General features: G+C 49.8%; 1 protein-coding gene across 2 annotated transcripts in view; it reads right to left on the reverse strand.

The window, feature by feature from the left end:
• Window positions 1–12,725, reverse strand: part of AHCTF1 (AT-hook containing transcription factor 1) — a 1,132,528-nt gene that overhangs the window by 841,359 nt on the left and 278,444 nt on the right. For both annotated transcript variants that reach the window (XM_078649035.1, XM_078649034.1), the window contains exon 16: window positions 7,836–7,940. In XM_078649035.1, coding sequence (XP_078505161.1) covers window positions 7,836–7,940 — 105 coding nt within the window. The remainder of the gene's footprint in view (window positions 1–7,835; window positions 7,941–12,725) is intronic.

Here is a 12,725-nt window from a genome sequence, read left to right on the forward strand (position 1 = left end):
CCGAATTGCTCGTACCTCTTGGATTCCCGATCGGGTGGAGCCGTTGGGAATGCGGTCTGGGAAGTAAAGGCTTGGATGAACAGGCTCTCGGGGGTGGGGTGGGTGGACAAAAAGCAAGGGTCGCCCGGAGCCGGGCGGTAGCGTCTGGCCACGTTCCTATCCACAGGCTGACCTGTAGCGGGCTTGGACCAAGTGCCCAAAAGAACGTCACACAAGTCCTCATTAAACGGCAGCAGAGGCTCAGCTGAGCTTGCCTGCGGTTTAAGGACCTCAGTGAGGAGGTTAGTCGTCACGGCCGCGAAGGGGAGCTCTAGGCCCAATGCCTTGGCTGCCTGCGTCAACACTACACTGTAGGCAGCCCCCTCCTCCGTAGCCACGGTTGGAGGGGAGACAAAACCAGTGTCTGGCGAAGTGTCCAGTCCACTGGCATCCCCAAGCTCATATGTCCAGTCCTGTTGAGACTGGCACTCCCGTGTCAGAGGGTCCTCAGACCCCTCCCAATCTCCCTAGTCACCCATCAACTGAAATTCAGGTTCAACGGATGGGGCCGGTTCGTGGAAGTAAAAGTCTCCATACGACGTCGAGAGCGGCGCCGCTCTGGTGCCGGAACCGAATCAAGGGCAGGATCGGGGACGGCGGCGACACCCTAGGGGCCGGCATCGGTGAGGTCGACCGGCGACGACCCGGATCCGGAACCGGATCCAGTGAGGGCCTGCAGCGCCGGGACCGAAGTCGCTGGCAGCGCCGAAGCACCCGACGGCGTCGGAGCCGATGCACCCGACCCGCTAGGCCCTCCAGCCGGGACCGCTGGGCCCGAAGGCGCCACGGAGCCCGGCGGAGGAGGGAGAGACCTCATGGCCATGAGGAACCGCTCGATCTCCTCTGGCGTCGCATCGTGCCCAGGGACTGCAAGGTATGGGGCAGGTTGCGAGGCCTGCGACTCTGTCGGAGCCGCGTGGGTGGTGTCACCCGAACCCCCGGGCGTGTCAGCCGAGAATCGGGGTGGGACGGAAGAGTGATGACACCTTTCCGACCTCTCATGCCTCTTACCTGAGGACCTGGATCCTGAAGACCGATGTCGACTCTCGGAGCTTCGAGGGCTCCGACCCCGCGACCGGTCCCTCGACCTCCTGTGGGACCGGGACCTTGAACTGCGCGGGGCCGACTGCCGGAGCTCAAGCCGTTTGCGGGACCGCTCCCGCCTAGCCTTAGACGTCAGGGCCCGGCAGTCGGAGCAGGTTCGGTCATTGTGGTCGAGGCCCAGACACTGAAGACACCGGCGATGGGGGTCGGTAACAGACATCAGTCGGCTGCACTTGGAGCAGGGTTTGAACCTGGGCATCCCTACCGGCACCGTAGGAGTCGAACGACTCGAGAAAAACAGATCAAAAGAGCAAAAAAGTTTAGTCAAAAAGTGACTACGGGGTAGAGCTTCTCCGGATCTGCACTAGCTGGCGCGGAAAAAAGAAGAACTGACGTCAGCGCGCGAGGGCGGAGTCTAAGTACTCCGGCGACGTCATTTCGGCGCTAACGACACCGACGACGGACGCGGAGCCGCGGACGACGCCTACCGACGCACAGGGGTATTGCTTCGCACAAAGTTTCCGGATCCAGTCTGACGCCTGGAGATATTCTAAGGTAAGGAATCTATCACTAACGTGTCTCTTTCAGATCCTAGATTCTGTCCCGGGACATGAGCTGTAAATAGTTAAGTAAAAGCGTTTTGGTTACAGTAGTGATTTTTAAGAAATATTATTGTATTTTAAAAGTTGACACTTAGGAGGAGCCACGCGTGAGACCAAGATGGCCGCCTGAGCGCTCGGCTCCCGAGACCCCGGCCACCCTCGGCACTACCCTGGAACACATCCTGTGCCCAAATCACATAATCGGACGGCAGAGGAGAAGAGACGGCTGGCGTGGTGTTTTTCGGGTGGCTACGGTGTCGGGGCCCCGAGTTACGCCGCCTGTTTGCGGCCTACTACTCTCCGAGGCGGGGACTAGAGTGCACCTGTCCCCGGCCACAAGTTTCACAACAACGGGGCCGGAAACCGTAAGTCACCGTTCCTGCCCCCAAAGCATCTCCGCAGGAAGCCCGGCCCGGCTGAATCCCCGACTCTGGCTGCAGACCTGCCCAGCCGCAAGCACTGCTGGCATTTTGGGGGAGTTTTAGCCCGGAAGATTGGCGAGTCAGGCATACCGCTACGAGGCGGTTTTGGATCAGTGAGCGGTTGCGGACCCCCGCCGTGTTCGCTGGAGAGGAAGAGCCGCGGTTTGGTCCCTGGGTGTCGTAGTGCGTGACGCGTGCCCCCTGGGACCGAGCGGCTGACTTTTGGGGGGGAAAGGCTGAGCGAGGACCCCAATGCTGTGCCAGTCAGACACCGGGAGCCTATAATTATTACTGAAGGAGGTGAGACTACCCGGGACGGCTGCGGGGACGCCTGGCCGCAGGAAAGGGGATGTGAGAGGCGCTCTGGTGGGACCGCATGATGGCCAGATTGGTGCACCAAATAACTCTTTGATAAAAGGATAGTCCCGGAGAGGTGCGTGTTTGGAAATGCCGGTGCTGTGCTGACGGAGGGTGTACACTACTCCTGAGCCGAAAGAGACGTGCACCAACTAGGGTTGTTTGGATACTAGTTGTGGAAAGTGCAACCCGGCGGAGGCCGAAGTTCATGTCTCCCACTGAGTTGAACATGGCTGCATACAACAGAAGTGAGGTACGGCCATTGAGACACTAGCCTTTTGGGAAGCACTTGATAGGGGACTCACCGCATGCTCATTTATCCCGGGGGAAAGGCTCGCTGACTGTGGCACGGACAAGGGCGAAGGGTTACTGTGTACACTGAGCTGCAGCTGACCATCAGCACTCCCGGATCTGGTGTGATCAGTTGAGGCCGGTAACAAACCACGAGGAAGTGGTGACCGCGGTCATGGCGACGAAGCCGAATTCCGACAAGAGTATGCCCAGGTCCTCGAAGGGGGCGAAGCACGTCCAATCTAATAGGGTTTTAGCTATACAATGCCCAAAGGGTCACCGGTGGAGCCCAGGAAGACCCAGTCATTGGGGGGTGACACACAAGATGACCTCGCGGAACCAACTCTAACTGATTTTGGCTTACAGACTACACCCACTGCCCCTCAACGAACTATATCCCTGCGGTCAGGTCAGCTCAGGAGTCGGGGTATGCAGGCTCTGCAGGTACAAACGTGAGTCCTTGGCCCACCTCCTCTTCTGCTGCCCGGCCCTCCGCCTGGCCCGTAGTCTTTACCTTAGGCCATTATTAAGACAATTGGGGCCACGCACTGCAGAGGAGGGGATCACTCATCTTTACACCCTGTCCACGGTAAAGCATATGGCGGCCTTTGGAAAGTTTATCTTTGAAGCACGGGCAATGTTGATGGCTTCCACAGGCCGGACTCAAGAGTCACCTGCCGGCCCATGAACCCTTTCCCCAGCATGTTTAGCACCTATGGAGCAATTAGATAAACTGAACTCTGGCAATTTTCTTGTTTTTAACTTTTGTAATGTTGTTAATTTTGTATTCTGGTTTTATGTAATGGTTTTTAGTAACCAAACAAATAAAATTAATTCATTCATTCATTCACCAACTCTAACTGATGTCATGGCTGCGATCAGCGGGGTCCAGTCTTCGCTGGGAGGAAAAATGGAATCCTTGGACAATAAATTGGACGCGGTCACAATTGAGGTCAACCTGATACGTGCAGATCTAACTAAGGCCAGCGAGAAGGTGAAGTCGGTCGACATCCAGACTGCCAGCCTAATGGAAGATGAGGCGGAGCTGCAACAGGAAGTGCGCGGCCTCAAAACATCCCGAGATGCCACAGATCGGAAGCTTGATGAGTATGACGGGAGAGCCAGGCGTAATAATATAGGAATATAGGAATTCTCGGAGTCAGAGGACCCGGTGCCGGATTGGTTTGTGGAAAATATCGTCCTTAATCATCTCAAGCTGAAGGGCCTCAGCAATGTCTTTACTATTGAAAGGGCTTACACAGTGCCGGGAGGAAGACCCAGACCCTGGGCGCCCCCCTGGCCCGATGATTGCCAGAGTGCTTAATATTCGAGATCGTGATGCCATCCTGCAGGCGGCACGGGCGGGGCCCTCACTGCGATATGAAAACACGACACTGTCCTTCTTCCCGGACTTCACCCTGACTGTGCAGAAACTAAGGCAGTATGTCCTCCCAGTGAAGACGAAACTGAGGAATTGGGCAACAGGCACACTGCGAGTTGGGGACGGGCGTTTGCCATATGCAGGGGCGCAGGGAGGGGGGGTGGAATGAGGGGTGGGTGAAGTAATTCGGTCTGGAGATTCTATTGCACATGGTAATGTTTGCATTGTTTGGTTTTTCTTTAATCTTTTTCTTTTATGCATCGGGTGGCAATGTAACAGTAAGATGATACCCATACTGCTCAAATGTCGTATGCTAGCCAGGGATCGGGGATAAAGGTGCTGAGCTGGAATGTGAATGGCCTTGGGGACAGGATCAAGAGAGGAATGGTTAACCAATTGGTGAGAAGGCATGGTCCGGATGTAGTTTTATTGCAAGAGACACAGCTCATTGGTAACCACTGCATGGCTCTTCATAAAGGGGGATATAAACTAGTGGATCATGCCGGGTTTACCACGGGGTCCAGGGGAGTTGGAATTTTGTTAAAGAACTCCTTTCCCTTAACAATACAGGCTACGTGGTCTGACCAAAGGGGCCGATATATTTCGATCAGGGTTAGAGGGCACGAAGAGTTCAGTCAGCGGGATTTAGTTGTAGTGTTTTTTCATCGCGAGAATCAGGCACAGGGTAAAGGTGTATTTATAGGTGTAGACGGATGGTGGAGCTTGAGGTATGGGCAGAGTTATGCAATGATAAAGAAGAGTAGGAATCGCTGATGGCGGGGTTGATGAGGTACGAGTTTTAACAACGAGGAAGGGATGTGAAGAGGGAGGGGGTTTAGGTAGAATGTAGGTAGTAACCATGGCAAGGGTGCAATAATATGGGTTGGAAAAGGAATGATTAGGTGATTGTATACGGGTATTTTTGGAGTTCTAGATCACAGCATTCTTTATCGTTCGGTTACAGCAGGGTGAGGATGGGTGCACTCAATTCACAGAGTAGTGCGTTCAAGGGTTTTAGAACAGGTATTATGTATATGGGTATTACATTGTTGTTTTGTATATTTGGGCTATAATGTTCACCAGGATTGGTCAGCTGAGTTGTTTCTTTTATTTTTTATAGAAACCCCTGACGAAGAGCCCCTTGGGCTCGAAATGCATTGGGTCAGTTTACAGCGCGTTAACTCTATTGATTCACCTGTATAAAACGCACCGTTGCACAAAGCCCTCAAAGGCATACAGCTGGAGAACGAAAAGTTTAATAAAAGATGCAGGTGCAAGCACACCGTCTGATTTGATGATATGAAAAAGGTCAAGTTAACAAAACGAATTGGATAAGTGAATGGAATCATTATCTTACTGAGGAGTACCAAGATAAATTGGTTGCTATGGGGGAAGAATCCCACCCACCGCAGTGCGACAGTTATGAGCACGAGTTGTGTGCTCGACTTCGTTCTATATTTTCATATGGACTGTGGCTAGGGGCAATTCACGGCTTCTGATCGCACGCACCGACTAAAGAAGTTTTCAAGCAATGTTTATTAGTGAAGGGGAGGAGTGCACTCACATTTCGACAATAATGACCCCTTTAAGCATTGGCAAAGTGGCATTGGAACTTTGTGTATTATCAAAAGTGTCCAATAGGAAATCTTCCTCCACAGTATCGGTGTGTAAGTCAACCCCATGATACTGGGCAGTCCTCTGGACTAGTAAGTTAAAATCTATAGTGTCCTCTGGTGGGGAAGGCCTGGAAGGATATGCATCGTCTTGGGGGTTGTAAGGCACATCAGGGGTGTCCTAATCATCCCATGGGTTAGGTGACTGAGGGGGACTATTAGTCCCTACTGGGTCATGTGCACCCCCACCTGTGTCATCAGAGTCTGTGTCTACATCATCATCTGGATTAGTGGATGGTGAAGGCGAATGATGTGGTGGAGGAGGTGTAGGAGGAACAACAGTATGGGGAGTATGGGAAGGTGGTGAAGGGACCCTTAATGGAGAAGTTGCAATGTCTCTCTTCTTTGGAGGAGGTGGAGGTGCAGGCGCCTCTAGTGGTCTCTTCTTGGAGCAAAGAGCTAGTTGGCCAGTCTTAGGATCCTTTACAAGAGTCTTTTGAGTAGGATCTGGTGTAAAAAGCTCTTCTGTGTAGGGCAGATCCTTCGGCGTCGAAGTTTTCGGTTCCGAAGGTTTTTTCGGCACCGACTCGGTAGCTGGTTTAGAGTCTTTTGGCTTAGAAGTATGACCTTTTGGAATGTCTTTTACTGGAACGTGTTTTTTCGGTTCCGGGTGTTTTTTCAGCTCCGAAGCGTGTGAGTCTGGACCTTTAGGCGTTTTTTTACTCGGCTCCGAGTGCGGTTTCGGAACCGATGAGCCGGTGCCAGTCTTCGGCACTAAGTGCTTAGGTGTCGGAGCAGCGGTCGGCGTGGTTGAGGAAGATGGCTTCTTCTTCGGTGTCTGGATGGGATCGGTACCGGGAATAGGCTGACTCGAGCCCAAGCCGCCTGAAGGCTTAGTAGGCTCCTTTGCCGGGCCGAAGGCGGGGCGAGGGAAGCAGTCTCTCGGTGTGCACACGGGCCCGAAGGTGAGGGTGTGACCAAAGCCTATTTTGAGGGTGTCGAGGAAGGGTTGGGGTCGATGGTCTTACTTACGACCTGTTGAGCTGGAGTGATGTCCTCGACGTCTGAGTCTTCGGCATCAGAGGAGCTGGCACTTTCTTCGGCCCGCTGGTGTTCTGGCACATCTACGCCCTCTTCAAAGATGTCGTCGGGGACCGAAGCTGAAGAGCGAGCCATTGTTCTTCAAGCTCGTCGGTCATGAATCGTCTTTTTGGAGCGGAAAGAGGCAAAAGCGGAACAGTCTTTGGCCTCGTGCTCCGGTGAGAGGCAAAGGTTGCACACCTCATGTAGATCTGTGTGGGGAAACTTCGGCCCACATCGAGGACACTTCTTGAATGGCATCCTTTCCATGAGCCAGAGCGTAAGGCCTAAGTAGGCCCAAAGGCCTTAGTCGACGACCGGAATCAAAGACTTTGAAGTGGTGAAGAATCGCGTCGATGTGGAGCGCGATCTAAACAATACCGTCGAACTGGGTGAGGATTGCGCGCCGAAGGAAATTCGGTTTGAAACCGGAGCGCAGTAAATACATCCGAGCCCGATGGCGGAAAAAAACATTCTGAGGATGGAGCCGATGCTCATGCGCAATTTGGTCCAAAGGAGGAGTCACCTATCTCGTGACTTCCCAAGAACTTTTCAGGACAACAAACTGCACACATCCGGGCCCAACACTAGGTGGCGATCTATGCACAGTGTGTAATCTGCAGCTCATATGCCTAGAACAATACAACTCTTGGAGATCAGTTTGTATTACACAAGTTACCTCCTGAGCATAGAGAAGAAGTGGTGAAATACAGGTCTACCTTTGAAATAACGTAATGTCCTATCTCTGCACATCCAATCATTAGACCTCTTCTATACTTCCTCTACTACCATTAGTAAGTTTGCTGTGATGTAGAGAATTGTTTTTAGTAGATTATTCTCCTAGAAAATTGGCGATTACTGCTTTGTACGGGAATATGACTGTTTGTCTTTTTAGGATGTCAACATACCAATTCACAAACGTTCATTAACAAGATTTTTCAAATAAATGGCAGCCTAAGTAGAGGGACCAAGACGGGAAAAAATGCAAGATATTTGAGCACCTTACCAGAACACTCAGGAAGAAGGCCAGCACGGCAGAACCAAAGTACAACCTGGGCATACTGAAAAATTAGGATGGCAACGAGTTTCTTGTTGTTTAATTCTATAAATCCTGCAAAAAGAGAAATGAAACAAGTTACTCAATATGGAAAATTATTATTACGTTTGGTGCTTTCCAGTACTACATTTGTAATCGCTATAGATTACCAGAATAAAATAACACCTGCAAAATGTAGTTCTCCAGCTTGAACAGAGCAAAGGATTAAGGCCACGAATCCTTGGAATTTGATGTTTAAATTGCATTAGCTTTGTTCGAGCAGCACAACATATGCAGGCTGTACACCTCATAATGAGGCTTCAACTCCAACAAATAAGCTGAAGAGCACGGGCTCCACTTCCCTCAGAGAAGTCTATGGCTTGCTTTTTCCAAGCAAACAAACATACAGCAGACACATGTAATAGGGGTGAAAGAAGGACTGAAGGTGACTTTCTAAAAGAAAAAGCTGGTAAACTCTAGTCAGATAAGGAACTTATTTTCACTGGAGCTTTCATAGATTCTTATGATTGAACTAGCAAAAGATTAAATCACTATAACAGAAATATTAACAGGGCACATTTGTCAGACAGCACCATTCCCAAAGCAGCTTCAATTCTTACCTGGACCTACAGACAGTAGAGTCTTGTGAACTTGTGCAAGAAGACCGCATTGCTGCTGCCTTACACATTTTATTTCCAAAATGTACCTACTTTTTTCCTGAACAGCCTACAGCACTTGTCACAATCGGAAATATGAACTGTAACCCACTGCGTTATCTTTTGCTTGCTTTCAAATGGGCTTCCCTTTGTCGTTGAGCCCAAAGGAAAAAACAAAGTTGAACTAAGCGCCAAAAGTAATTTTTCTCACTAATGTAAAACTTCAAACAGCGTTTGACATTTATGAAATGCAACAATCTCTCCACCACAGTTAAGAACTGCAGAAATGACGTTGGCACCTTTTGCATTCAGATAGAACAACAAAGGAACTACTTTGTCTCTACAGAATTGTAATAAGTGTATGATTATTTTTTTTTTTAAAAGACGCGTAATATTATCTTTAACTGTCTTACCCTTATTGCCTGCAATAGCTTCATTGTTTTACAGGAGAACATTAGTAACAATCCTTTATGAATGGGGTCAGAAGTGTTAAGCCCAGACTATTTTAGGCCTCCATACAGATAGCTTATAGCCATCTCTTCTTGACAAGACCTAATATGGACAACACCCTAATATTCACAGTGAGCAGTGGACTGTTTACCACTGTGTTGGTTTTCTAGACAATCTCATTTGCTCGTTTCTTATTCAATGTCCTCCCTTCATCTACATGGAGGTATATCAGCTAATTTATCATCTCTTTGATTCGATGACTCAGACGTTTCACTTCACATCTTGCAGGTAACAAGTTTTTAATTTGAACTGGATGAGCATCAATTGCTTGAAATTAAACTCTTCAAAAACTGACTACCTTCTGTTTGGCAACAACCCTTCTTTCTGGTCAAACAAGCGGTGGCCCCATGAACTAGGGAGTCTGCCTAGCCCCAGGAAAAAAGCAAACAAACTTGGGGTGATTATTGATACCAAGTTATCTTTTGAAGGACAAATAAATCATCACTTCGTGTTTCCTCCTTCTGAAAACCTTAAGGAAAGTATTACCTTTCATTCCACCAAGCCCGCAAAGGAGGGTAGTCATGACTCTGACCTTGTCCAAAGTAGACTATGGCAATGCAACGTTTATCAATATTCAAAAAATGTTTTTACATAAGTTCAAAAACACTACAGAATGCCGCAGGTAGGCTACTGCTGGACATTCCAAAACATACATCGGTCTCTCAAGCACTCATTCAACTAGACTGGCACCCCATTGATGAACATAAACAGTTTAAGGCACTCTGCATTACCTTCAGGGCACAACATGATGTCAGTCCAGACTACTTTAAACATCATTTTCAACAATATATCCCAGCGAGCTCACTGCCCTAATCCACAAGTGGAACCTGGTAATCCCCAGATTTAAAAAAGCCAACTGGGGTGGGAGAGGCTTTGTCTTATGCACATTGAGATTATGGAATTCACTTCTGGCAGAACTAACCCTCAAGACAAACTGTAAGAAACTGGCTTCTATATATACTACACCAAAATGAGGTATAGTGTGTATAGAGTCCAGGTGACCCCAGAGGTAGGCAGAGGTTCAAGTTAGATAGAACCTTACTCTCTAATTGTGGTAGAGTGGTCAAACAGTAAAGCAGTATCAGAGGAGAGTGTTAAGCATTTGATGTACACCCTCAGCCAGCAAATCATTCACACACTCAAGAACTGAACTTTAGACCAATTGTTTTTGTATAAAAAATATGTTTTATTTTTAGAACCAAGCAAGCATGGCACAGGTAAGCATTAAATACTTTACAGTAATAAGTTGCTGAATGTAGAACAGTTTGAAAATGCAATAGGAATTGTAAATTGTACTTTGATTGATTTACAGGGGATGCAGTAGGTTGCAATACTTAGCAAATACAGTACATTGAAATGAATAGGCTTTTTCACTAAATTACATGTAAGTTACTTTTCACATTACTTTTCTTACTCAGTGCCGGATACTTAGAATCAGCACTGGGACATTTCCTGCATAAAGGTAACTAAAAGAGTTTTGGTTATTCGTATGATTTTTAAAGAATATTTGTAGGTTTCACAACTCCACACTTAGAAACTTTTTGGAAGAAAAATTGTCAATGTTATCCTATGGAGGAAAAACAGGTTATCGGTTCAAAGGTATGTTATCGGCTGTGGGAGTTAAGGTTCTGGGGTTAGACTCGGGGGTCTCCAAGGGTCAGTGATGCACTCTGGTTACACCCTCAGCCGCACTAGGGCGGCCGGTTGCAGAGTGTTGAGGCCCAATGTTATCCTATAGGGGGTGTCTGGTTGGTGGCTGCTAGCAAGTGGGCCATACGGCTGGGGGCGCAAAGCTCCTAGGGTATCGCTCAGGGCAATTGGGGTTGCAGGTTAACACAAAAGGTGCACCCTCAGCGACACTGAGGCGGCCGGGAGCAGAGTGCTGTTTTGGCGCCAGGCGCCCTGTTTGCTATGGAGAGACTCTGGCCGAAAGAAACAGGCTCGGGGACGAAGACCTTCTGGGTGCGACCACCACTTCAAGGTTGGGCTGTCTTGGGTTGGCTAGGCACCGTTGGCTGTAGCACACAAGGTCGTGGGGCGTCTGGTGGAGGGGTGCCTTTTGGCGTCAGAAAGTCTTACCCACTCTTGGTCGCGGTAGAGGGGGTCCTCTTTGTTGAGGCTGCAGGCTTCAGCTGGGGTCTTGAGGCTGTTCTGGGATCTCAGGATCTTGTGTCACAATCGTCAGGGAGATTTCCTTGTGGTGTTTTTCCACTCAAGCCAGGATTGGTGGGTGCAGAGTGGGCTGGATTCGTGGACTCCGGCTGCTGCTGGAAGTTGCAAGTTGAACAGGTCCGCTGTTCTCTGGAGACAAGTCTTCTGAAGTGAAGGTAGGCAGGTCCTCTGGGTTTGTTGAGGTTGCTGGCTGCAGGACACACCAGGATTTTACAGGAGCAGGTTCGAGGGGAGACAGGCCAGTAGGTCTGGGGCCAAGTCAGTGGGCACCGTCCTCTTGTTAGCTCTGCATGGTTCTTTGGTCTTTCTTATATTCTTTCTTGTTGTTTCTGGATCTGAGGAAGCGAGGTTCAGGGTGCCCCCTAAATACTAGATTTAGGGGTGTTACAGGTAGGTTGAGGGCAGGGACCAATGGGTCCCTTCCCCGGGGTAGGTACATCCACTATTGTGTTAGCCTCCAGTGGGAGGGGGGCAGGAGCCTGTCCCTGGTTGGTTGGGTCCTCCATCCTCAAGATGGCAGGGACTCTAGAGTTGTGCTTCATCTCGCCTCCCCCACCTAATGGGTGGAGTTGGCAGAGGTGGGCACCCCTCTCTCCCCCACTTGTTTTTCCCGCTGGTTCACCCGCCCAAAGTGGGAGGCAGAACCAGTGGGACTAGTTGCTAAAAGCAGCAAGAGGTCTGGAAAATCTCACAAAGGCAGCATGCCTTTGAAGCTTCCCCTTTATGAACCCTGCCCATCCTGGGGGAGGAGGCTTGGCACCTCGTCCCAGGATGTGCCTTGTTTCAGGCCCCCGAGAGCAGCAGGCTCTCGACCCAGGGGTCCAGAAACATGTCTGTTGATGGCAGTCTAAGCAGCCACTCAGTTGGGACACTAGACGTTGGTCGAGTTTCAGGGGGCATCTCTCAGATGTCCTCTGTCGTGCATTTTACAATAAAAACCACACTGGCATCAGTGTTGGTTTATTGTGCTGGGAAGTTTGATACCAAACTTCCCAGTTTTCAGTGTAGCCATTATGGTGCTGTGGAGTTTGTAATGACAAACTCCCAGCACCATACACTCTTAATGGCAGTACTGCATTTACAATGCCTAAGAATGGACTTGGGCACTGTAGGGGTACAGGGCTCATGCACCTGTACCCTCACCACTGGCATAGAGCACCAAGCTGGAGCGGTGGCTGATCTAGGCCAGGGCGGTGGATTGTTGGCATGGCACACAATGTGTGCCATGCTGATTCTTCACTTTTGTTCTGCACCAAGCCCACAGCCTGCACAGGCAGTGTGTGAGTGAAAAGGTGCAGGGCCTCTGAGGGTGGCACAGTAAGTGCTGCAGCCCTTAGGGGCCTTCCCTGGTCACAGTGCCCTGGGTACCTGTGGTACCATTTAACAGGGGCCTACCTGTGGGCAGGGATTCCAATTTGGGTTCGATTTGGGAAAAGAACACAGGCCCTGGGAACCTGATTGACAGGGACTCAGGGCACACCAAGTAAAAAGGCATCAGTAGTCTGGCAAAAAAGTGGGGGCT

This window comes from Lissotriton helveticus, chromosome 6 (assembly GCF_964261635.1).
Source record: "Lissotriton helveticus chromosome 6, aLisHel1.1, whole genome shotgun sequence".
Classification (NCBI taxonomy): Eukaryota; Metazoa; Chordata; class Amphibia; order Caudata; family Salamandridae; genus Lissotriton; species Lissotriton helveticus.